Source organism: Lineus longissimus, chromosome 5, assembly GCF_910592395.1.
Source record: "Lineus longissimus chromosome 5, tnLinLong1.2, whole genome shotgun sequence".
NCBI lineage: Eukaryota > Metazoa > Nemertea > Pilidiophora > Heteronemertea > Lineidae > Lineus > Lineus longissimus.
Window position 1 is genome coordinate 16,354,149 of NC_088312.1, and position 25,247 is coordinate 16,379,395.

A 25,247-nucleotide genomic window follows, 5' to 3' on the forward strand; every position below is an offset into this window, starting at 1 on the left:
TAAAACTGCCATTCTCAGTCTATGCTAAAACGGAAAACCGTAAGGAGCTGCATGAACTGGGCCTACATTATTTACCATACATTAGCCTACAGTTGAGTTACATACCCGATACCGGTACATGAACAAATGCAATACACTGCAACATATGTGCAGGGAAGTAAAGTATGCATTGCAAGCCATGTGTCCAAACTCTACCAAGGTGAACGTTAGTAAATAAGGGTGAACTTTTTCAAATTTATTAACTTGATTTTATCCCCCCCCTCACCAGTTCACTAGTTTTTCACAAAAGTTTTTCTTTTTTTTGTACATTTATGTTTTACCTTATCACCAACATGAACAGCAAGCCATACAGGGTTGTATATCCTCTCACGGTTTTCGCGTATCAGCACAGACTACTCATTGTTTTTGTAACATAATCGGGAATGTTGATAATAAGTATCTTATTTTGATGGTGTTTTTTTACAAAGTGATATTTTTTCTCACGTTTACAGGATGATGCAGTCTATAATCTACGAGTCATTCCAGTGGTCTCCACTGGCAAAGTGGTGTTGCTGTGCATGCTGTGGAACTGGTGACACGAAACCAATCAACCAGTCAGCCATGAGATTGACAGGATCAGGAAAGAAGACGCTGTATCTTAGCTGATTTGTCCTTCACGTTTTGGTCTTGTTTTACTGTATTATACAAGTTGATTGAATAAAGAAGCCTTGAAATTGAATAGGCATCTCTGAATTTTTATTCATTATAATATTAAAAAATAAAGCTTGCCTATCAAACTTAAACTCTTGAACATGCAACCTTTAACCCTTATACTAGGGTGTTCAGGTCAAAATTAAGCTTAAAAGATATGGTAAAGGTAAGAGGCAAAATTGAAAGCAGCAGCAATTCTAAGGTCAATGGCTTTTACAGAATGAAAAAATTCCTATGCAATCAAAGTTATAGCCATTTGAAGGTCGGTACTTTGCATCTTTTTGACCAAGCAGCATAAAAGGAAAATGCATTGGGGGGTCAAAGGTCAAACGGCATCCAACATGGCTGCCATCAACAGCCAGAACAAGGACATTCTCACATAACTACCTTATTTTTAGGAATTTTTTGATGAAATTTTCTGGATGGAGTCGTGTTGTGATATCCTTCATCAGACAATCCAAAATGGCCGCCTTTATCCAAAATGGTCGCCTAAATCCAAGATGGACGCCAGAATGAACAGCCAGTGCCAGAAAACTCCATCATAAATCCTTTATTAATAGGATTTTTTAAATTAAATTTCCAGGATTGAGTAGTGTGATGATGGACCATCATCCTAAAATCCAAGATGGCTGCCAAAATCCAAGATGGCCGCCAAAATATGCAGCCAAATTAAGCCGATTTTGATAAAAATCCCCTATTCATGGGAATTTGTAGCGAATTGTCCACGACATGCAAGATGGAGATGTGGTATAATACCCTAAGTCTCAAAATCTAAAATGGCCACCATAATCCAAGATGGCTGACAATTTTTCCAAGATGGCAACCGTCTTTTTTACAAATTCAAATGGGCTGAGCAACTTAAAAATTCCAACCAGGCTTGTGACATATCAAAATTTTCGGGGAGGAGCAGGGAATCCAGTCCATCTAGGCAGCTAAAGATATTAATCAAGCCTATAACTAACAACAGAAGAACTAAAAGATATAACTTGTGTTTCTGAAATGTTCTTTTTCAAGGTACAGATAATATCGATAAAAATCTGTAAATGCTTTTGTTTCCGTAATGTGAATTGTTTCTGTCATACGAGCCCGAATGCCACATGTCAGATCTGAAAGAGAAAAGAGCACATGGTTTAACTATGTTTAAAATTTATAAGCACATCTTGATTTGACTATGCCATGTTTCGCCCATTTCAGGTGCTCGTCAGTGCAGCTAGCCATCACTTTTTCCAATAAATGCTGGAAAAAGAAAACTACAGACATGACAGAGCAAGTGACCCAGCCTGCTAGGATGACAGAACTCTAATTTACTATAGGCCTACCATGACTGTGATTGCTACTTGTTATATATAGATGAACCAGAAAACATCCAAGATTTCATAGATATTTTGCCCAGGAAGCAGAACAAATTACAGTCAACAAAGCCAAAGGGGTAATAAATGATGATGACTGGTTGGATAGGTCATTTGCTCTACATGCCAAATCAAGAATGTGCCCAAACTTTAATTCCTACATTTTATCAAATAGTTGTTCAGTTTTATCAATCAGATGGTAAATTATATAGAGGCTAGAAAGACTGAACAACTCTTTTACTTCACAGTAGGCCTAAAAGTACAGAAATTGTCAGGGAAAAAAATGTGACTGAAAATAAATGAATATTATCAAAATCATAAAAGATGAAGTAGTTGGACGGATTTGAGGGCAATGAAAGTGACATAGTTATAACTGGACAGATATATTACTATTAGCACAAATTTTTGGACGGATTTGAGCTTAATGAAATTTGTATAAAACTAAAGTTGCATAATGTTGCAAGACAAAATCATCGGACGGATCTATTGACACAAAAAGCTGAACATTGGACTAAGTTCAATTATTGACAAATTAAATCAAAATAACACAATCAGTTGGACGGACATTTATGTAAAATTTGAAAATGAAAATATTGCTACTGCTGGGGTATAAATTGGACGGAATTCTGGGATGTTGTTTCCATGGATGGAGCTGATGTTGACTGAAATGGTACAAAGGTAGAGGTTACAATTTTTGGTAATGTGACAAGTAGGATTGGAAATTAGACTGGACCACTCCCCAATCGGAACAACAAAGTAACAGACAGATGGACAGACAGGGCATACAAATGTAAGGTGGATGAAGAAGATCTCACAGGGATGCAGATGAGGAATGTTGGCGGACAGAGATAACCTGTTATTACAGAAGTTGCACATTGTATACCTGACGGACACCGAGTGCATTTGCATCCAGTACCCGGACAACAGAAATATTGCGCAGACGTGCTACTTCTTGAGCTGTATGCAGCACCATGCCAGGATGACAATACTTAGCCTGTGATGGATGAGGCACATGGTACGGTGCATCCGTCTCAAGAAGTAGCCTATTCAGCGGGATGTTTTTGGCTACATCTGCAACATTATTACTGCGCCGGTCCCCAATGAGGGTTACCAAACCAGTTACACCAATGTGCAACTTCTGAAAATGAGCCAGGTATTTCTCTGCCAGGACCAAGCCACCAGTGAAGCAGTGCAAATGCACTGGGTGGTCTATCGGCAAATGATGCTTCATTAGCGCCAAGCATTCCTCATCAGCATTCCTGCAGTGAACAATAAGAGGCAGGTTGAGGTGACAGGCCAGTTCACACTGTTTGGCAAACACATACCCTTGACATGGGTTAGAAGCATGTGAGTGCCAGCTCTTGTCGAGCCCTGCCTCCCCAACTGCAATGACTTTTACATTGCTCACAATAATCTCCTTCATCTGTTGGAATACATCCAAATCGAACTGATCAGCCGATTTCGGATGTATTCCAACAGACCCCCAGCAATTTGTTGGCGCCAGGAGCCCAGCAATTTGATCCCAACGCCACGGATGGCAAAAATTTGCTATACAGCCACCAAACCTTGGGGGGAGTGGCAGCCTCTCCATATTCAAACCTTTCTCTTTCATTATGTCAAGGTGACAGTGACTGTCGAAGATTCGCCCAGATCAGGCCAACACAGAATAAATCCAGAGAAACAGAAAGTGATCAAATATCCCCTGTGAGGCAAGACGCCTTGAGGTTAATTTCCTCTTTAGGATCAACATCAGGCCTAACACATGGATAGATTGAAACCACAACGATTGAAATACTGACACTGAGACAATGAAAACAAAATGGATTCGAAGGAGTAATGAACTGATAGATACAGGATGAAACTTTGCTATAAACAAGTGGCAAATTCGGATTGCTGGAAGTGGAAGGATAGATGCAGTATACACAGGAAATGATATGACAGAACAAATGACCAGACGGCGCAGCGCGAGAAACAGTGTCATTCATAGATAATTAGAGATCCATTCTTTAATTCTTGAAGAAGAGGGAAAGCATATGTGTCATCAGGATCCAAGTCGTACTTGACCAGATACTCAGTTTTTATCACATTGGTGTCACTTTCCTCCTCAACTTGAACTACAGTGGCAGAGAACCACTCGAATGGTTCGCCAGGTGAATCGCGAGTTTTATGGCTGATCTTCTTGCCCTCAAGCTTGGTAGGATCTTGCAGATACAACGGCAGCTTTTCTTTATTGAGTTCGGTTATTCTTTTGTGGCGTTGTTCGGCTAATCTGGCATGAAGCTTCGACTTTTGTACGGCCATTGTTTCTTCCCGTGCGGCGGGGCTCGTTATGGTATAAGGAGTATCGGGCTCCACATACTCAAAATTTGCATTCAATTCTAGAACTTCTAATAAGTTCTTTTTTAACTCGTTTACAGTCAAGGGTTTGGAATTCCGAGTCTGGTAAAACAACTTTGCCTCACCCTTACATTTTATAACCTTTTTACGGTACTTCAACTGAGCAATCAGCGCATCATTTGCTTTTTTTTCAGATGTTTCTGTGAATTCATCTACCATTTGGTCTACCTGCTCTTTCGTCGTCCAAACCATTCCATAATTTGCGAGGTCATTCGTTAGTTTGATGCTATCATCCTGTGCCTTCATCTCACCAGCATCCTTCTTCTCTTTCCTACTCATCAAGATTTTAATCTTTTCCCTCCGAATCTGCTCTTTCCTCTCCCTATATTTCCGCCGAATATCAGGAAGCTGCTTTCTTGCCTCATCCCAGATTTGTACCTTTTCACCATCAGTTTTACTACCAAGCCACTCTGATGTTTTATTGGCAGTCCAAAGGATCATTGTCTCATACAGGTCAGTATTTGCGGCGGGTTTTAGGCGGATTAGATAATCAAGGACAGCGAAGTCCCTCTCTGACACGATATTTGTCTTTGGTACTGATGCAGCTTGCTTGCGGAGAGCAACTGTGAGAGAGCCATCACTGTGCTTACCACCTGGCAGATGATCTTTTGCTTGTCTCTCCAATATAAGTAAGAGAGATGAGCACATTAACTCTAACGCTTGCTGTGTCAACAAGTCCATTTGAACACTCGAGTTTTCGAAAAGGCTCCAGTACACCTCATCTTTTATCGGTGGAATATCATCGAAAATCACGAACTGTTGCAAAAGAGGAGATGTATCTTCACAGAATCTTTCCAAGCACTTCTGGAGCTGCTCCAGGTACGGATTAGTGGAAAGAATGTTGCCACCCTTCTTTAACATGCCTTCAAATGGTTGGGTCACAAGCTTGAACAGTATGCCCAGCGCACACATACCAGCAATATTGGGCACTTTGTCCAGGTCTTCTTGGACAGAATTAACAAGTCTGTTTCCCTTACCATAAACAACGAAGAACTCGGATATATCATTGCGATGATGATACAGAGCGGCGGCATTCTCGTACATGATGTTAAACCGGTTGCCTTCAAACGCAGAGATGTGGCTCTTTCTGCCATTTACAGTCAAGAACGGTTGAAAATAGCTAGCTATCCCAGCTTCATCGGAGCCGCGAGGGTGGAGCAATTTCACCGAGGTTCTAATAGAGCGCACTGGACCAGATTCAGCAGTTTGAATTGCAGCTCCCAAGTCGGGCATTTTGTCATAGGCCAGCTCTTCAAAAACATGCAGGGTCTTATCACACTCACCTGCAAAGTTCACCAGCATGTGCATTTTGCAGTAGAAGTTGCCCAACTTGATGACTTCATCTTTGCTTTCCCTCGGTAGTGAATCCCAGTTGTCAATGACACTTGGTAACAACTTGTCACAGATAGTAGCAAATTTCGCATTAAACAACGGATTGGCGGCACCTTGATCGGACATGGTGTTCTTAAAAGAAGTCATGATCTCTGCTACTCTCTTCAAACACTCTGGCTCAGATCTTTTCACTTGTAAGCAAATGTCGGACACTATAGATATGAAGTTATCCAATGTGTCTTGGGCAGAACCAGTTGCTTGTTCACGCAGGCCGAGAGATAATGTCTTACCTTCCAAAGTGGTAGCCTGGAAGTTTTGATACTTCTTTGAGAATTTAGTTGTACAATCACCATGCAAAGTGTGACCAATATTTTGCAATGGGTCAATGCAAGAAGACTCAGCTAACTCGTCCTCAAGTTGCTGGTTGATGACAACTTTTGCTTCACCAAGGATTTGCTGCATGACACCAATTGATGGTTCGCGGCCAAGCTTTTTACCGGCAAGTTTTAAAGCGCTATTGATCCACTTGGAGACATTGCGAAGACTCACCTTGCAATCTGTGACCAAGATGACAATACATTCACCGAGGGCATCTTTGAATTTGCCATTTTCAAAGACTTCAACCAGTTGTTCTTGGTCTTCTAGTAGAGCCACAGCGCGATGTAGCTCTCTATTGGCTATCTCCAAGTCTTTCTTTTTATCAATGAGTTTTAAAATAACTTCATTGTCTCTTACCTGAACTTCAGAAGGACAGGCGACCTTCAATTCTCTGGTAAGCTTGAATATTCTTGAGCGCAGCTTGGAAATTTCGGATTCATGCTCAACAATCTTGGACTTGGATTGCCCAAGGACCGATTCCTTCTCCATCAGAAAACTTTCCTTCTCTGCAACTTGACGGCGCAGTGTGTCAATAATATGCTTCTGTTGTTCTAATTGGCTTTTACAATTATCAAGAGAAATAATGCGGCGGGACAGCTTTTTTAAGGCAAGATTTTTTTCTGACAAATACCTATCCTTTGATTCTTTGTTTTTGGCACTCTGGTATTTCAAGGATAGGAGGGTTTGATTTTCAGTCAGAATTTCAAAATTTTGCGCTCTCACTTCAGTGTGATGGACTGACAATGCATTGAACTTCGAAGACAAGTTCTCCCTTTCCGCTTGGGACTTAAGCTTAACTGCTAGCGCCTGATCACGAGCAGCTTCAAGTTGGATGACTTCTAATTCTTTCATAGATTGATCTTGTTCCATTTCTTTCAATTTTCTTTTCAAACCCCTAACCTGAATAGCATTCTGTCGGTTACGATTACGAATGCAGTCACCGTTTGCATCGGTACCTGCAGGCCTACTTACAGAAGCCGTAGGTTCAATGCCTTTGGCGACAGGGACGGCAAACAATCTCGCAAAAAACTCATCCTTGTCCTTCTTGTTTTTGACTATTTTCATGCGAAAGTCAAATTCTACTTACCGTATTTTACTAGAAAGAGTTCTTGATTTGGAGTCATCGGTGCAGTACGATTTAAATTGAGGATACGCCTCAGTAAAGAGCGCCACAAGTGTTATATAACCATTTGGTCTTTGCCTGTCACCAGAGGAGTTCCAACGCTCCCAAATCTTATATGCTTCACCATAGGTAGCCATGACCAATATTAGAGAGAAGAGTAGCTGAAGAGAGGAGATGACAGATGAGAAAAGCAACAGATAACAGATATTTCAATACAATATGAATAGGACAAGAGAGGAAGTGAAGAAAAAATACAATTACAATTTTTTCACTGAATTTTCGCTACAAAAGCTAAATATTCACAACAGTCAAACGTAAGAAGTGTCCAGAAGGGACTTGGGTAACTGTCACTAGCTAAAAAAAGATTGAAAAACCTTCAAAACCTTACAGAAACCTTCCCAAACGATATCAAAACATTGGAAACAGCTGACCAGAGAAGCTTAATTTAATTGACGAAGTACCCGGATGTTGAGAAAAATGGCCGTGCGCTCCACGCGGCAGGGTTGGAACTAATTTAGATTTTAAAATTGTTTTTTCCGCGGGAACTTTCAAACTTTTTTTTTAAAAACTGTTCACGATATCAATAATGACCTCTTAATTCTTCTTATTATCACTTCTATGAAGTTTCATGCAGGACGAACATATGATTATACGAGCTACCAAAACTTAGAAACGTCTAAAATCGGGAAATATTGAGCAAAATCGGTACAAGTTTCTGCCAACCTCAAAAGTTTGACAAGCAGAGGTCATTTCCGTTGAAATAATTTATAAAGGTCACGTACCCATTAGCGGAAAAGGCGCCAAAGTTTTGAGTAGCAAGTGACAGGTAGCCACGCCCCCATGCCGCGCTTATTTGCATATCATTATGGCGGTCGCAAAGATCGAAGCCGCGGCGAAAGTTGTGCGTAATTTGTAATTTCTCAGCAAATAGTGAATGAATTTCGTTGAAATTTGAAAGAATGAAAGATTAGATACCTGGTTACCTTGGGTCTTCTTGGTTTCTTCATACATCAACAATAAAACGCCGAAATTAATCGATCTTCTACAATTAGGTGAAATTTTTTGAGTCATTTTTCGTGCATGACGCTAAAATTCGCCGACGGGACATGAAAAGTCACGTGACCTGAACACCCTACTTATACTAGTGTCATGCTCGACCTTAGGTTGAGTTAAAATTCCTACCCCTTTACTGTCGCGCTCGACCATGGGTTGAGAGAGAGGGAAATGCCTCAGAAAATAAATTATCCACGGCACAATTGGAATCCTTTATGTTTAGTTTATCTGCCAGTGTAAAGACGGCACTGCGTCTGATCATTGATACCAGGAAACCAAATTGTTTCTACATGAAAATTTCCCGCAATTTGCAACTGAAAGTCAAGCACCTTTTCAGAAGAGGTCAGGCAAGGGGTATGGTGATGTAAGAGACGTCATCATGCCTCATGTCACAATCAAGTAAGAGACCGTATTGTCGCCTGAATGGTATGAGACAAGAGGGTGATGTCACAATCAAGTAAGTGACCACATTGTAGCCTGGTTGATATGAGAGTAGAGAGGGTGATGTTAGAGACAGCATTATGCCTCATGTCACAATCTAGAGACTGCATTGTAGCCTTATGGGAGGGAATAGGGCAGTGTCAAAAGAACTAATCTAAACTCGAGGTAATGAAGGAGAGATTTGCACTGACGTACTTTATGACCTTCTGCCCTACTTTAAGACTCTTATAGCTAAAGTAGTCATGTTTGGTATCGAACTAAAGATATTGAACAGTAGGTTTGTGCTAACCCATTTTCTTTACCAACTTACCTACTTGGAGACGGTTACAGCGAAAGGTGTCATCCGTGTTTGATATCAAACTAAAAGTGTTTTAAGAGTAGGTTTACCCTGATCTACTTTTATGACTCACTAAACAACTTGAACACCGTTAGAGGAAGGCAGTCGCATTACTGGTAGCAAACTAAAGGTACTGAAAGAGCAGTTTTGTGCTGGCCTGCTTAAACACAGTTTGAGCAAAGGCACTGAAGGTATTGAAGAGCGGATTTGACAAATTGGATGGGGATGGGGCCAAATTCATTAGACGTGTGTAACTTCTCCCTGATTAGTTATAGGGCCTATTTATATTCTGTAAAGATTTACATGAAAGACCTGAATCTGTCTTCAGTAGTTAAATGCTGTTTTAAGCTAAACGCCCTTCATGAATTTGGCCCCATTTGTCTAAGCTTGATTACATCTAGTCTGTCCACATCTCCCTATCTAGCATAAAGCTACATTCTGGTACTCGCATATATTTGCTACATTTTCTTGTCATTCATCTCATTCCTTGCTATTAAATTCCGCCAGCGTAGCTATTCAGGCCGCCAGGCCTCTAGTATATTTTACCAACATTTCAATAAGACCTAAATATACTGATGACTTCAAATTTATTTATGACGGAAGACAACACCACAAGGATTCAAACTACACATTTTTCGAGATGGCCCGAGTACGATAGGGACATTCAACGCTCTGATTGTTACATTTTCAATCATATCAATGAACTTCCGTGATCTTGATCATGAACACTTCCTTACCTTAACCGTTATCAATTAACCTTTATTAGTGCCTAATCAGTTGTTGTTGATCATATATTATAAAACCTGGCAAGCATGATTAAAAGGTTTTCTCATCATGTTTTACATGGATGATTAACAGCTGCATTTCCACGTGTTCGGTGACCACATCACAGATGAGCGAGGGAGAGGAGCTGAGCTTCACTCGTACTCATAGAACCTGATAAACACCTTGCACCTCCCATCCAACATCAGTGCTCATCGCGCGGTCATCAAAAGAACCAGTCAATTCTAGTATTTCATTCTTTTTCACTCTAATACTTTACTCAAAATAGATTGAATAAAGAAAACAGTATGTGGCAGTTGGTTTACAAAAATATCAGTGTATCTGTTAAGTTTTTACTCGCTATCAATATGCGCTAAGAAAATTGCACCCCTTGGACTTGGTCCTCACCTTGCACTTTGAAACCAGTTGGTTTTTCCTGATGTAAAGGTCAAGACCGCAATTACTGGTTGTCCCAGTTTAGGCTAGACCATGTTTGTCACAACCAACCTACACTTCGTAAGAAATGATTTTGAAGGTCCAGACTGTTTCTTGTTGTGGCCATGCATCTACTGGGCTAGATTGTTTCAACCTGCACTTCAAAGGATATGATGTAAAGGTCCAGACTGCCTTAACTGCTTGCCCTAAGGTTGTGACCATTCATCAACTGGACTGGTTTTTCACAACCTGCACTTCAAAGAAATTGATACAAAGGTCCAGACTGCATTTGCTAGTTGTCCTAGGTTGTTGCCATGTATCTAATGGACTGGTTCGTCTCAAGCTGAACTTCAACGGATTCGATGTAATGGTCCAGACTGCAGTTACTGGTTGTCTACTGGCTTGTGACCATGCATCTACTGGGTTGTGACTGTCAAAGGAAACCATCACAACTAGTAAGATTTACCCTCTAATACAGCCTTCAGCTTGTAATCGCACGCGTTAGTTTATATGTACAATCAGGACCAAGCAAAGCTCCTCTTCGATTTTTTTTATTTGGCATTTTTAGCTCAGTTTTGTGATGCAATATTCATATAAACTGCCCCAGGAAAGAAAACTGAACATCTCTACATTAAGCTGAGCGCCAGGCCCATCGGCCTCTTGTTCATTATTATGCTGTTATTCTGCAGGTTCAGTGAATCGTTCAGTCAGAATGTCATGACAAAGGTGTCAGTTGTCAGTCTCGGAAATATCTCACACATGGCAAACATTGTTTCCATTTTGCATCTGTTTTGTGAACATAATGAAGGCTCCCACCCTGCAATTCTCTGATAAACTACTGCCCATACCATATCATATACCCATATCTCACTTACGGAAAACCTTGTTTCCATTTTGCCTCGATTTTGTTATCATAACCCAATAGAGCCATTGCCGCCCTGAACCGCCGTGCTACGAGCCGCGCTATCGATGATGTCCGTTAAAACAACTGGAATACCCCACTATGGAATCCGCGGCTACATCTTTAGGCACTGTGCTATCCAAATATGGAATAAAATATGTGGCTTTCTATATTCTTGATTTCAGGGAATCACATGGGGAAATCACGATGGGGAATCCCCGGATTGCAGGCCTTATGTTTTTTATGCAGCAAGATAGCCACTTGCATCTTTCTTCAACGATCGAGTGAGTTTGGCTCCGGGATGGCGAGGAATTAACGATGATTGGATCAAATTATTTACAATTTTGATAACTTTGACGATGATTTAGGACCTCTAGATGATTGGGAATCTGATATTGATGTCCTGGTCAGAAGTCAAGGTCGAAGGTCACCAAAAGTTAACCCCCACGAAAATTTTTGCAAATCTGAATTCTTTAGGTTATTAGCTTTCATATAAATATAACTTGTATTACATGGTTTTGAATTCCAACAATGCATAAAGATCATTGAAATATTTATGTCTGAATTGGTGAAATTCTCAAAAAAATAGGCAGTTACAGATGGAATGTGCCAAAAATTAGGTGGCTCTGTTGGGATAATGAAGGCTTCCAGCGTGCAATTTTCTGGTAAATATCTCGCTTGTGGCAAACACTGTTTCCATTTTGCATCTGTTTTGTTAACATAGTGAAGGCTTCCAGCCTGCAATTCTCTGATACACACTATTTCCATTTTGCATCTGTGTTGTGAACATAATGAAGGCTTCCCCCCTGCAATTCTCTGATTAACTACTGCCCATACCATGCACTTAAAAGCTGTGGTACACGAACTGTCCCTAATGATGGAAATTGCAGTTAAAATCAGTCAAATTATTTCAATAGAAGGACTCCTATATTCCTTATAGTCTAACTGTGTGTTCCAGGTATTGGAGCATAAGTTTGCACAAACATAATTGCTTAAGGTATTGATGCTGCACTGGAGTAATTGGTTTTCCACCTAAACCGCGAGGGTGGAGCTAAAATTTAGACCTAAACCAAGGCATAGCCGAGGTTTTGGCCCATATTTTAGCTCCACCAGAGCGGTTTTGGTGAGACAATCAATACCGACAGTGAGGTATCAATTTCTGTTCTAATTTTAAGTAAAATATCTCAAATTAAATAACGAATAATGTGGTTTAAATGATTCTGAAAAGCTTCCATTTTTTGCACCATCCCAAGCAAAACGAGGCTTATTTGCGCATAGTGCATTTACACTGTAATGTGTGGTTTATTCTAAACCCAGTTAAATAGGTCTCCCCATTGGCTGAATGTGAATTGTCATTCTGATAAGTGCAGTAACTCAATATAGTTTCAATTTGTAGTCAAACTGCTTTTCGCCTCTCTCACATGACATGCAGTATATACTTCCTCATCAGGGCTAGTAGTTGTTCTCAGGATTTAGAAGGTAACGTTTTTGCTAGTGAAACTTGTTGCCATGTTGCTGCTTAAATACATCATGATGTTCCATTCCATGCAAGGGTGCAATATGGCAAGAGGTATGTATATTGCAGCTGGCATGTAAGGCAAAATTGTACAATCATGGCACCTACACTGTAAAAATTCCTTATTAGCCTAATAATCACTACTAAATGGGTTCAGCTATTTGAGGCACGTATTTTGTGACACAAATCAAGCAAGAACCAGCCAATAGTAGTGATTGCCATTGAATAGAAGACGAATTATTTTGCAAAAGCCCCCTATTGTCAAAATTTGGAACCTAGTGCTATTTAAGATGCTGTAGTATTGGTTCCAGATTCTTTGTCTTTATTTATTCTTGCCAGTACTAACCTAAAAATTGAGTGAATTAAGAAAACAGCATGTCGCAGTTGAGTTGAAAAGATATAATTGCATCTGTTAAGTTTTTACTCTCTATCAGTGCTTACTACCAATCATACCCCTTCGATTAAGTCCTGACATTGCATACTGGTTGTCCCTATGCTGTATGCTGTGACCATGTGGACTGCTTTGTCACAGCATATTGGTGGAATTGATTTTAACATCAAAACTGCAGTTACTGGTTGGCCCTAGCTTGTGAGCATGCATCTACTGGAATATCTTGACCCTCAATCTATTGTAATTGCGAAGCTTTACAGACACCGTGCGTCAATCCCTTGACAAAAAGCACAGCATGCATTTGTATGCAATCTATTTCAAGCTGAAGTTGATCGGCTATTACTCACTAATAAATGGCATCACTGTACACACAATGGTAACAAAGTTAGCGTGTTGCCACTGACCATCGCTATTGCTCGATCAGCGGTCTGATATCTTTGCAAGTGTAGCATTTTTGTGTCTCATTAAAAAACACAATATGCTTTCCGTTGAAACTTACGCAGTGTCTAGAGAAGATTAAAAGGGCAAACCCTGTGAAGTTATTTTGAAACTAGCGCATGTTAACAGCGCAGTGGCCATGGAAAGTGAGGTCTGTGTGATCGAAAAACGGGTTCTCCATATGCTGCTTTATTTACTACATAGAGATAGTGTACATTGCATACGGCAGAATCAACTCATATTTGGGTGAGCTGCACCGTAAAGTGAGGCGCGCGATATACAAAGAAATGGCACATATTTCCTCAGTGGTATGGGCGAAGGTAATGGAGGCAATATCGCTGGAAGTTCAGTATGCTACTGGACCAGTTTATGATTGACAACCTTCACTTAAAACAAAAATTGCTGTGAAGGTCCCAATTGTATATACATGTACTGGTTGCCCCCAGGTTGTGACCATGTATTAACTGACTGGTTTGTCACAATCTACACTGTAGAGGAAATTATATATAAAGGTCCTGACCATATTTATTGGATGTCCCTAGGTTGTGACTATGCATCTTCAGGACTGTTTTGCCTCGAGCTGACTTGGGATGATTACATGTTGAGGTCTAAACTGCAGTTAATTGTTGTCAACTGGGTTGTGACGTTTTCTCGGTCCAAGAAATCAGCTAAGCGCCAGGCCATTGGTTCTCTGGTTTATATCGGTTGTCTGCTTCAAAATATTTTAAAGATGACATTACTCAGTGATGCTTGACTGAGGAAATGCAAAATATTATATCAAAAAATATTATGTCAATGGTGATCACAACAATCGTGAACAAAATATTGAGTTGAGAGCTATAAACTGTGAACTGTAACCTGAATCCAGATTAATACCTAATGTGCTGGGTTATTGATCCGACCGAGCTTTCGACTCTTCCTTAGGTGACAAATAGTACTGTTGTTGATTTCCAATATAAAGTAATCTTATTATTATCTGTGCTGACTTATCAATATTAATGATCCCTGAAATATGGATTAATTCTTTGAGGACGCCCTGTGTGGTGATGGATATGAGGTTGTAATTGAAAACCTTCAGTCCAGAATGGTTTGTTTTCTCTTCTATTCCTCCTCCCATTTCCTTACCTACTTTTCGCTTTAGTTTGGTTGCACTTTGCCTTGCCTCCTGCTCTCGTTAGTCTCCTAGCTGTAGTCATTTCAGAGCTCATAGTTACAAGTTTTTATCATTGGTACTTGTGTGCCTTATATCTGGTCATGGACACTTTCAAAATGAAAATCGGACACACAGTTGAGGAGTTGTTTGAGATTGAGACTTTGTTAAATGCATGTGTATTGAATGAAAAAGTTACTTTTTGGTGAAAAAGTTAGTGGACCTAATGAAGTACACGTGGTGGACTTAAAATATCCTAGTAGACTAAGTCAAGCAATATTTTGACTGTTCTACTCTCCTGTCATTAATAGTGAGATAACATTTGGAATTGGGTAAAAACCTTTCTGATATTCGGCCAGGAATTTGTATTTCCTATTTCTTCAATTTTATTGTGGGGTAAGATGTTCACAATCCTAACAGAGGTACTACTAATTGTTGTTGTACTTTGGTTTGTTTTTTATTCTGTCCTGAGTTTCTCTTCATTATCCAATTGTGCTTTGGAAGAGTCATGACCAGATTCAGGACAGATTTATTGTTGTTATTCATTGATCAGTATTTGAAGTTTTCTTCATGATTTGCTGCATTAGAATGATTGAAGTTTCACTAGACACTAAGAAGAGAGAGTGTGGGGTGCATGAAAGTTAATTTGGGCATAATTTGATGGTGCACTAGTGTATGTGCCAATTTAAAAATGGGAAGACATCTTTGTTGAAATACACTGTGCTGCCAGAGGTAGGGTGACTTTTGACTTCATAAAGCCGGATAAGAAATCACAGGGAAAAGTGGGGCAAGACAGGTATTTGAATTTAGTTCTGACCAAGGGTAAAAATGAGTAGAAGTTGGCATCACCTAAGGTAATCTTCAGGTGCCCTTTCCACAAAATTACAATCAGTTGTTTAGTGCAGTTAAATCATGGAGTAATTTCTGTAAGAAAATAACCTTTTAACTAACTGCATCTTCAAATCAGCACTCCTCAAAAACCTCACTCACAAGAATTCACATTCTGTAATGCGTTCAGTGAATGCTGTGAAATCAAGCTCAACAGGCTCTTACACTTCGTCTGTCATCCATGGTCATTGTCTGGCGGAATCTGTGAGCCCATCATCTGTTGGCAGAGCATCTTTCTTCACTGCAATGACTATTGATGTTATATTTGGTACGCATGCATCAGGTGATCTCATAGACCAAAGTTTGGTCCAATATGATTCACCACTTGGTCAGCAGGGGGCCACATCTGATAACTCTAAAAGTGCTCCAAGTCATGTCCCAATGATCCTATCATCTCTAAATGTCTATTGCAGATACAAGTAAAAAATGCATAATATTAACTCTGCACTTTTAATTTGAACTACTAATGATCCTATCATCTCTAAATGTTTATTGCAGATACAAGTAAAAAAATGCATAATATTAACTCTGCACTTTTAATTCGACCTACTTTCAAGGTCACAGTAGGTTAAACTCCACAATCAGTATGAAAGTGGCGAGCTTTGACATTTTATGTCCCAGAACATTTATAGTATACTTGGCATGCAGACACCAGTTGGCCACATTGACCTAAAGACCAAAATGTAGGTTGATGTGCCCTTCTTAACAAGTCAAAGTGTGTTATGGTCATAAGACCACGTATGACTCATTTCTCGACAAATCCTAACACTAGCATTATCAAATGTATTTCATAGGTTGAACTAACTAAATGTTGACCGTCAAGAAACATGTTGACCTTGACCTTGTTTAAGGTCACTTAAACTGCTAACAGCTCACTTATACTATCATTCCTGTAAAGGACTACCAGTAATTGGCAAAGTAACACGAGTTGAGCACATGGTTCATTGACCATTTCTTGGATGCATTTGAGGAGTTTTAGTCGTAATTTACCATTTGTTTTTTTGAAAAAAAACCAATGTGTAAGCAAGTGAACAAAGCAGGTTTGGATGATGATTTGGAGGCAGTTAGTACGTCGTCATTAATATTTGCATCCTCTGCAGTTCTAATTTCAGAGGAAAAAAGTTTAAAGATGGACAGTTGAAATTCTTTGCTGCAGGAATTAGCTCTGTTGTACATCCGGTAAGCTAGTTTTAAAACTCTCCAGGTTAGACAACCACCTCTAAAAGAAAACCCCAATATGGGCTTTTCCATTGATTGCTCACCTTATTTGCTACTGTGTCTGGTAACCTGTGTTTTGAGAACAGGCACTGTAAAATGTACCTTGTTAGCCATCGTGTGTGGTAACCTGCTTTGTGAGAACAGGCTCTGTAATATGTACTCTGTTTGCTATTGTGTCTGGTAACCTGCATTTTCGGAAAAGGCACTGTAATATGTACAGTCTAGCTCATATTAATATCAACACCTTTGACTTGTGATATCTCCCAAAATACCAGACCGATTTCAATATGGTTTGAACAAGGTTTTCACGAATCTTGTTGTCTATTTGAACATTCTAATTGCAGTGAAATGCGTTATTGTCTTCATTATGTAATGGACCATTCAAAAAAGGTCAAAAAAATAACTTTTTGGTTCACTGTAAGGAGAGTCTATACGATAGCTCTGTGGCCGTCGTCGTCCGTCGTATCCTGTGGCACATTTCTTAACCGCTTGTGCTACGAACCTGAAACTTCTTACAGATCATGGCCAAGGTCATATGTACCCTGACACTGAATTTCGGTCCGGTCTGATTCTCGACTTGGCCACCAGAGGGCTAAAACCAAAAACTTAAAAAGTGATATCTCGCTTATTACTGATTTGTTTTTGATAAAACTTTAATGATGGTTACCCCTAGCAAGGATACATCACATATTATACAGGTTTTTGATTTGACCAACTTGTCAAGATCGCAGAGGTCAAACTCTAAAATTTCACTGATAGTCGCACGTTTCTTAACCGCTTGTGCTATGAACCTGAAACTTTTATTACATCATGCCCGAGGTCATATGTACCCTGACACTGAATTTCGCTCGGGTCTGATTCTTGACTTGGCCTCCAAGGGGCTAAAACCAAAAACTTAAAAAGTGATATCTTGCTTATTACTGATTTGTTTTTGATAAAACCTTTATGGTGGTTACCCTTAGCAAGGATACATCACATTTCGTACGGATTTTTGATTTGACCTACTGTTCAAGGTCACAGAGGTCAAACCCTAAAATTTCACGATCGTGGCATGTTTTGTCTTTAGATTTAGTATGTAGACCCCGATAAGGCAGCACTACATGTTGACAAAAAACAAAAACAACTTGCCATTGTCTTCAATGATGCTGCATCAGTGTATGATCATTTTGATGACATCAAACAAAATCAAACCATCACAACAGTATCTGTCATTGCACGGGCAATTTCTCACTTGAAACAATCAGATCACTCTGAAACATATGCTTTGCCAAAGTTCAAACTTGTGCGTAATGATTACCCACCAATATCATGAAACCAATGCATGGACTGATGCTATACATCAAGAATGATGTCAATGTCTTAGACACAACAACCCGTCGAACAGACACTTTCGAAACAATCCTTCTGCACTTACAGCCTCCACATTCCAATTCTTGTGAACAATGCCATGTCCTTTTCATAAATGTGTATCCAAATTCCACTTGGCCAACACTAATGAACAATTTCCGTACCTGCTTTTTGCCGTACCAACAATTACAGAAATTCTTTATCATTGGAAATTTCAATGATATTGACGAACCGGTACTGGCAAATGATCCAGATTCAACGAAAGTAAAAAAAATAGTGCTGAACATGTACCAAAATGACTTGCAAACCATCATGATGCAGAAATATCAACTCGAACAATGTATGTGACCCGTCATAGCAAAACCAGGCGCATGTCGCTCTCAGCTTGGCAGGTTGAGACGGACTGTTTGTTCAATTCTCTATTGTCTGCCTTTTGTGAAATATGAGCACATCAATTTCTTCCATTATCTCCTGGTGTCATTTAGGCTCATCTTCTGTGCGACATGCGCCTGGTTTTGCTGTGACGGATCACATATTGGAGAGCAAACCACAAAAGATCTGCCAAAACAATCCAAAAGGGATCAACATCTATTTACACAATCAGATAATGGTATGTTGACCACCTATCAATTGAATGAAGAAACGAGCACAAAAAAACCAAGAAAAAAGTATACCAGTGCCCACATGCAGAATTAGATTTGATGTTCACCAATCAATTGAATTCCCAATACATTCACTCAGTGCAAGTACTTAGCCAGACTTGGTCAAATCATCGAATAATACGAACTGCCCTGTCATATCAACTGTCAAATCTACTCAAAATTGTCTACCTCAATGCTAGATCTGTTCACGGACACTTTCATGATTTGAAACTGGATCCAAACATGACAGCTGCATCAATTGTTTCATTAGCAGAAACACGTTTACACCGACCTGATACCAATGACCACTATACAATGACCAATTTCCAACTTGTCCGCAATGACCAAAACACTAGCAATCCCATGCAAAGACCACCACATGGACTCATGGTTTATGTGAAAAATGACATAAGGATCATGGAGAAGCAATTTATTTCCAGCAATGACTTTGAATCAATCTCTATTTGCATCAATCCAAAAGACTCCCATACAGTGATCCATGTCATTGCAATCTACACAGCACCAACTTGCACATTTCAAAACCTGGTCTACAGACTACAGGAATGTCTTTCAATATATGAACCAACTGAACGATACCTCACCATGGGTGATTTCAACATGAAGTCAATAGCCAGTACCGAAAACAACTATAATTCAAGATTAGAAACCTACATGCTGCAAGGATTTGATTTCACCCAGCACATGACTAAAAACACCACAGATTATGACTCAAAGTTAGACCTCATCTTCACCAACGCTGCCCTATCACACAATATTGATCTTGTCGATGTCATAGACAATTATTTGTCAGATCATAAACTTATGTATACTGCCCTGTCTTATTACTAGGCATCAATACACATCTAAAAAAATTCTTCCTGCCTGATTGTGTTCGCCACATTCACCTGTAAACTAAGCATGATCCTGCCTATTAAAAGATGTATACGGTGAGCACAATTGGCCCTGGCCGTTTCATTTGTTTTGGGACAAACTCCACCAAAAAATCTTTAGTGTTGTAGTATAGCAAGGACTAAGACTTCTGGGGTTTTTTAATGTTGATATCTTATCTTGGTTTCGAGCTATCATGCTTTTTCTGAAAAAATGTCAACATGCAATAGATACTATTTCTATTGACCTTTGAAATCTGCCCGGAAACTTCCACAACCTCAGCATGCAGTGTGTCATGTTATAAATGTAGGGTCCTGTGTTTAAGGAATTTATACTGAACTGGAGGTATTGGTACGCCTCGACACAAGGACCCAACGCACCGCTACACATCAAAATAGCAAAGAAGCTGGCGAAACATTTATAAAACATTTATTAAGCTGGTGAAACATTTATAACGGGTCACCGTGGCCTTATTATGGACTTATAGCGCGATTATGGGGTTGTAATTATTTTGCTGTATATTGTCACGAGGAAAGAAAGACACGCGACCTAATGCCAACCTATTTATGTAAAGTGATAATTAGAAGGTAAATAGTTCAGGAAATGTTAATAAATAATCATTCCTTATCGTCTTTTGAGAGCATTTTTAATTGTAAAAAGTCTTTGCCTACGTCACAGAGTCTCTGCAATGGTCACAGTAGTCTCGCGCAGCCAGACCTTCTTAACTTATTAGTCTGGCACAAGCCAGGCGTTCATTGTACTAGACCTAGATGTTTTCCACCACAATGTATCTGGGCCGAAGAAACACTGTGCAAGATTACCTCGAGGTGGAGCTAAGCATAGATTTTGCTAATGAGCACACTTCCACATTGAGTTTTCCCAGAATGGTGCATATCGCGCGAAGCTACTTAGCCTGATACCATTAGGCCCCGCGTAGTGGTGCTGAGGCGGCCGCTATAATCAAGAGAGTGGTTGAGTCACTCTATGTTATGACCGACCTAACCAAAGTTGCTTACATTTTCGCACTGCTACAATGAAAGACTTAATACTGAAACCACATGTCTGTTGACTGTGCTTTAAGAGAGACCTGCATCATGCCTAGTCTCTTTTAAAGCTAAGTCAACGCCCTCACACTCAGAAACCACAAACGCCCACCCCTTCCTGCTCCCTTAATACTTCTGGGTTTTGGCCAATATTTTAGCTCCACCCAAGCGGTTGGGTGAGAGAATCAGGTACCGACACTGAGTCATCAATTTCTATTCTAAAACATCTCAAATCAAATACCGAATAATGTGGTTTTAAATGCTTTTGAAATGCTTCCGCATTTTTCACCAACCCAAGCGGGTTGGGTTGACACACCCAAACCTCTGTAGTGAAAATTAGGCTATATACATTATCCATCATGAAAATGAAATATTCTCACTCTGGTGTTTTAGAATAACAAGCAAAGGTTATTCCTTTTAGTATTCCAATTATTGCACAACAATTATCCAAACCTCATTCAATGAAGGAGGGACATAATTACCCCATTAATGGGTATACCTTTATAAGGGTTATTGACACCCTGATGTAACTGGAAATGTTATTTATTACACTCCATGAAAAGTGTTATGGTGCAAATCTTTGATGATTTGGAAGATATGTATATTGTTCATTATTCTATATTTCTAAACACAATCATTCTCCAATTTTACTTTTACCTTCTGATATGACTTAAAACAGCTTGGTCAGGATTTACATTTAAACAATGGTTTTATGATTAGTATTAATAAGCATATTATAGATGTAGGATTAGCCACTCCAAAACATGTTACTGTTTACAATTGTTTTGCATTGTTTGTATTTCTGTCTCTAGGTTATTTATGTCATTAGTTACAAGTTTTCTTGGTAAATGTAATGTTATTGTGGAGTAATTCAGGTTTGGACTCCAGACTGGGAACACACATATTTGGACTTCCAATCTGTATTTGTAATTGTAACTGTCAATGTATTTGCTTTCATGAAAGTTTATTGAATTAGAAGAAGTGAACAGAACCTACAGGACTCCAACTTATTTCTACCGCTAGTCCCTTTTTCCCCATAATAAAAGATGTGCTTTAGCAAGAATCATAAAGAATATTCTTTGTTATATCTTGCTGGTAGTGTATAATTCTGTGGAAATAATTAAAACTGCACCACACTTCATAGTGGTGCAGTCTTTATTGGTTTTACTCAGAATTTCTCTCCGGCACTTCCAGTCTTGGCTACTGGACAAGATAACTCGTGAAGGACGATAGGCATCGCTCTCAAAATTCCTGGATTGGTAGGAATGTACCTTTGCTCAAAGTTTATTGATATCTGGCCTGATCGGATGAGTACAAAAAGAGTTTTGGACGAGTTTGTTACTCGTCAGTAAAGGTATTCCCCTGTGACAAAAATAGAACTTAGCTAAATCACGTGGGTGCATAGGGGAATCCCGGTGCCTGTCTACGTACAACTACTTTGTCATAGTAGAATTGCATTGAAGCTGCTGACTGAATTGAGGCTGAATATTGCGGGTGTGTCGAAGGTGAGTGAATTATTCTATTCTCGTGGAGGGAATAAAGCACAGGTAAACAGTATAATGATAATTTTTAGCAGGGTCCGTCAGGATTTATGCGATATCCATCCTATATGATGGTCCGAAAGTTCCAAGAATTTTATGTCGTTCATACTCTACCCAGGTCAGACTTTTGCATGTGTGCTCCATTCGGACACACCCGAGGAAGAAATAATATATGTATAATAGAAATCTCTTAGCTAGCTTGCTTAGCTACACCTAGGCGGCGCCCCTATACAGCCTCTGCCTCGTGTGAGCCGCCATCACCAGTACTTCTTCCCTGGCACACTGTATCACATTGTACCGAGTTTTTCCTACGTTGTTTTCGCCAAATTTTGGTCGATTCTACGCTTGAGAAGGACACCCCGGGACACCTTCGGGACGCTTATTGACTCTAGGAGACGGATGAGATCATTCTTTTACTATCCTCCCTCGATTTCTGCTTTTGGAGCGCGCTTTTTCTGCCGTCTCCCAAGAAATTTTTTCTCCGTTTTCCCGGGCTGTTGGTCACGTGACCGTTCGTTTTATACTTTTGTGGTTTTTCTGTTAGAAATTCGGCGTAATGACATCGTTATTGCTGTCCTTTCTTACTTCTTTGGGTGTTCCACCCTTTGTTCTGGACCTCCTGCCCTTCAGGGCGGGTTTTCGAGGTCCGTTTACGGATGTATCGGGGATTCATAGTCTCCGGCCTGGTTCTTCCCCGTGTCGGGGTGCGGGTAGTTCCGCCCCCATTGGGCCTGACCCTTCCGCCCCCGGGATGCCTTCCTCTTCTCCTGGCACCGCCGGCAAGAAGATGAAGAAGGTGAGGAGAGGAGCACGGCCCTCAAAGGGAAGGGGGTCTTTGACTCTCTCTCCCTCGCCCTCCTCACGGACCCCCGCTAAGCGGCGAGGTCCACAGGGCTCTGGGGGGGTTTCGACCCCTCCCCCCAGGCCGGGCACCCCTCTTTTGGGGGTGTGCCCCCTGGGGAGGCCTTGGGTTTGAGTGTTGGTGACCCTGAATCAGGGACACTCCCCAGGGCTCCGGGTTGGACTCTGGACGTTTTACGTCCCGATCCCCCCGCCGACGCCCCCACCTGTCACGGGTTGGTGAGCAGCGTCGCCCCCGGTGAGCAGCCTGTTATTTCAGGTGTGCTCCCCCGTCCCCCTCCGGGGTTGCAGCCGCTGCCCTTGCCGGCGGCAGCTGGCTCTGTCAGCGCCACGGTTGAGTCCACGGCCACTCTGGGGATCCGCCACCCCTTCGCTTTGGGGCAAGCTCGTCTGTTCGACCCTCACTCTGTGAGTCAGTCGTCTCTTCGGACGCCCCCTGGCGGGGTCAGACCAGTTTTCACCTGTATATGCGCCCACTTCAGCTCCTCCTGCTGTCGAGTTGGCGTCCATTCACTGACTCCCTCGACAAGCGGATATTTATCCCGGGGTCTCTCCTGGGGGAGGTGTGGAGTTTCTGGGGTTCGGAGACAGAGCTTCTCCGTCGCCCCAGATGTCCCTGTTCACGGACGCCTCCCTTTATGGTTGGGGCGCCCATTTGAAAGAAGGGGACCTGACCACCAAGGGCACGTGGTCAGAGGAGGATGCGCGTCTCTCGATCAATATCCTCGAGATGCAGGCTGTCATCCTGGCCGTGAGGGCCTTCACGTCTCATCTGAGGGGTCACAGGGTTTCTCTTTTCTCCAACAATTCGACGGTGGTCGCTTATATTCGGAGACGGGGGGGACGAGATCCGACACATTGTGCCGTCTCACTTGGGAGCTCCTGCAGCTTTGTCGCCGCTTGGATATCCAGCTCCTCCCCCGTCACATCCCCGGCAAGAGAAATATCTTGGCCGACGCCATTTCCAGGTCGGACCGTCTGGTCCGGACGGAGTGGACCCTCCATCGGGAGGTGGTCTCTCGCCTGGGGGCCCTGTGGGATGCTTCGGTCGTGGACTTGTTTGCGACTCGGTTGAACAAGAGGTTCCCCCTGTACTACTCACCCCTCCCGGACGGGGAGGCCTTGGGAGTGGACAGCCTGTCGGCCTCCTGGGACGGCCTAAATGCTTATGCATACCCGCCAACCCCTCTGTTGCTACCGGTACTCAACAAGGTGGCCAGTTCACGGGTCAGACTTTGTCTGATAGCACCGTGCTGGCCGAACCAGGCCTGGTTCCCGGTTCTGCTGGAGCTGCTGACGGATCACCCCCGCCGCCTGCCGGCGTGGGACCGTCTGCTTTATCACCCGATCAGCCAGGTCTGTCATCAAGACCCTTCTTTTTACAGGCTTCACGCCTGGAGGCTGTCGGGTATTTCCTCCAAGAGAGAGGCTTTTCGGAAGACGTTATCCGTAAAGTCGCCCAACCTCAGAGACAGTCTACCCTTGATTCATACGATAGCAAGTGGGCTGTCTTTCGAGACTGGTGTCGGGAGCACGGAGTTTCTCCGGCCGCTCCCTCTCTTCCCAACTTTCTCGACTTCTTGAATTTTCTATTCTCGGTCCGGAAGTTTTCGGTTCAGGGAGTGAAAGGTTATCGCTCCGCCGTTTTGGTCACCTTAAAGCTGACTGAATCGTAGCAACCGTCTTGGGATGACGCTGTTTCATCGTTGCTTCGCAATATGTCTTTGGAGCGTCCTCGCTCCATTCAGCACTCCCCCAAGTGGGACCTCTCGGTGGTCTTAAGGGCTCTCATGAAATTTCCATTTGAACCCATGCATCAGGCAGATTTTAAACATCTGACCTTTAAGACCGTTTTCCTGGTGGCTTTGGCCACGGCACAGCGGCGGTCTGAGCTCCATGCTTTAGCCTTTGATAAATTGGCTTTCACTGAGAGGGGCGCAGTCGTAGAATTTGTCCCAGGCTTGCTGGCTAAAAACCAGGCGCCCGGTTTTTATCCCCTCTTTATCTGCTACGGCCCTAGAGACCTACCGGACAGAACTCTCTGTCCTGTTCGGGCATTGAAGTTCTATTCTAATAAGACTAAGGAGCCTGCTGTTCGCCTAGGCAGGAAGTGCCTCTTTTTGTCTT

At 41.5% G+C, this 25,247-nt stretch overlaps 1 protein-coding gene across 5 annotated transcripts in view; it reads left to right on the forward strand.

Annotated features, from left to right (window-relative positions):
• The window catches only part of LOC135488778 (oxygen-dependent coproporphyrinogen-III oxidase-like), a 215,130-nt gene that overhangs the window by 91,274 nt on the left and 98,609 nt on the right, over positions 1-25,247 (forward strand). For 4 of the 5 annotated variants that reach the window (XM_064773594.1, XM_064773592.1, XM_064773591.1 and 1 more), the window contains one exon: positions 16,682-16,760. In XM_064773594.1, coding sequence (XP_064629664.1) covers positions 16,682-16,760 — 79 coding nt within the window. The remainder of the gene's footprint in view (positions 1-16,681; positions 16,761-25,247) is intronic. The other variant, XM_064773595.1, reaches the window with a different exon arrangement.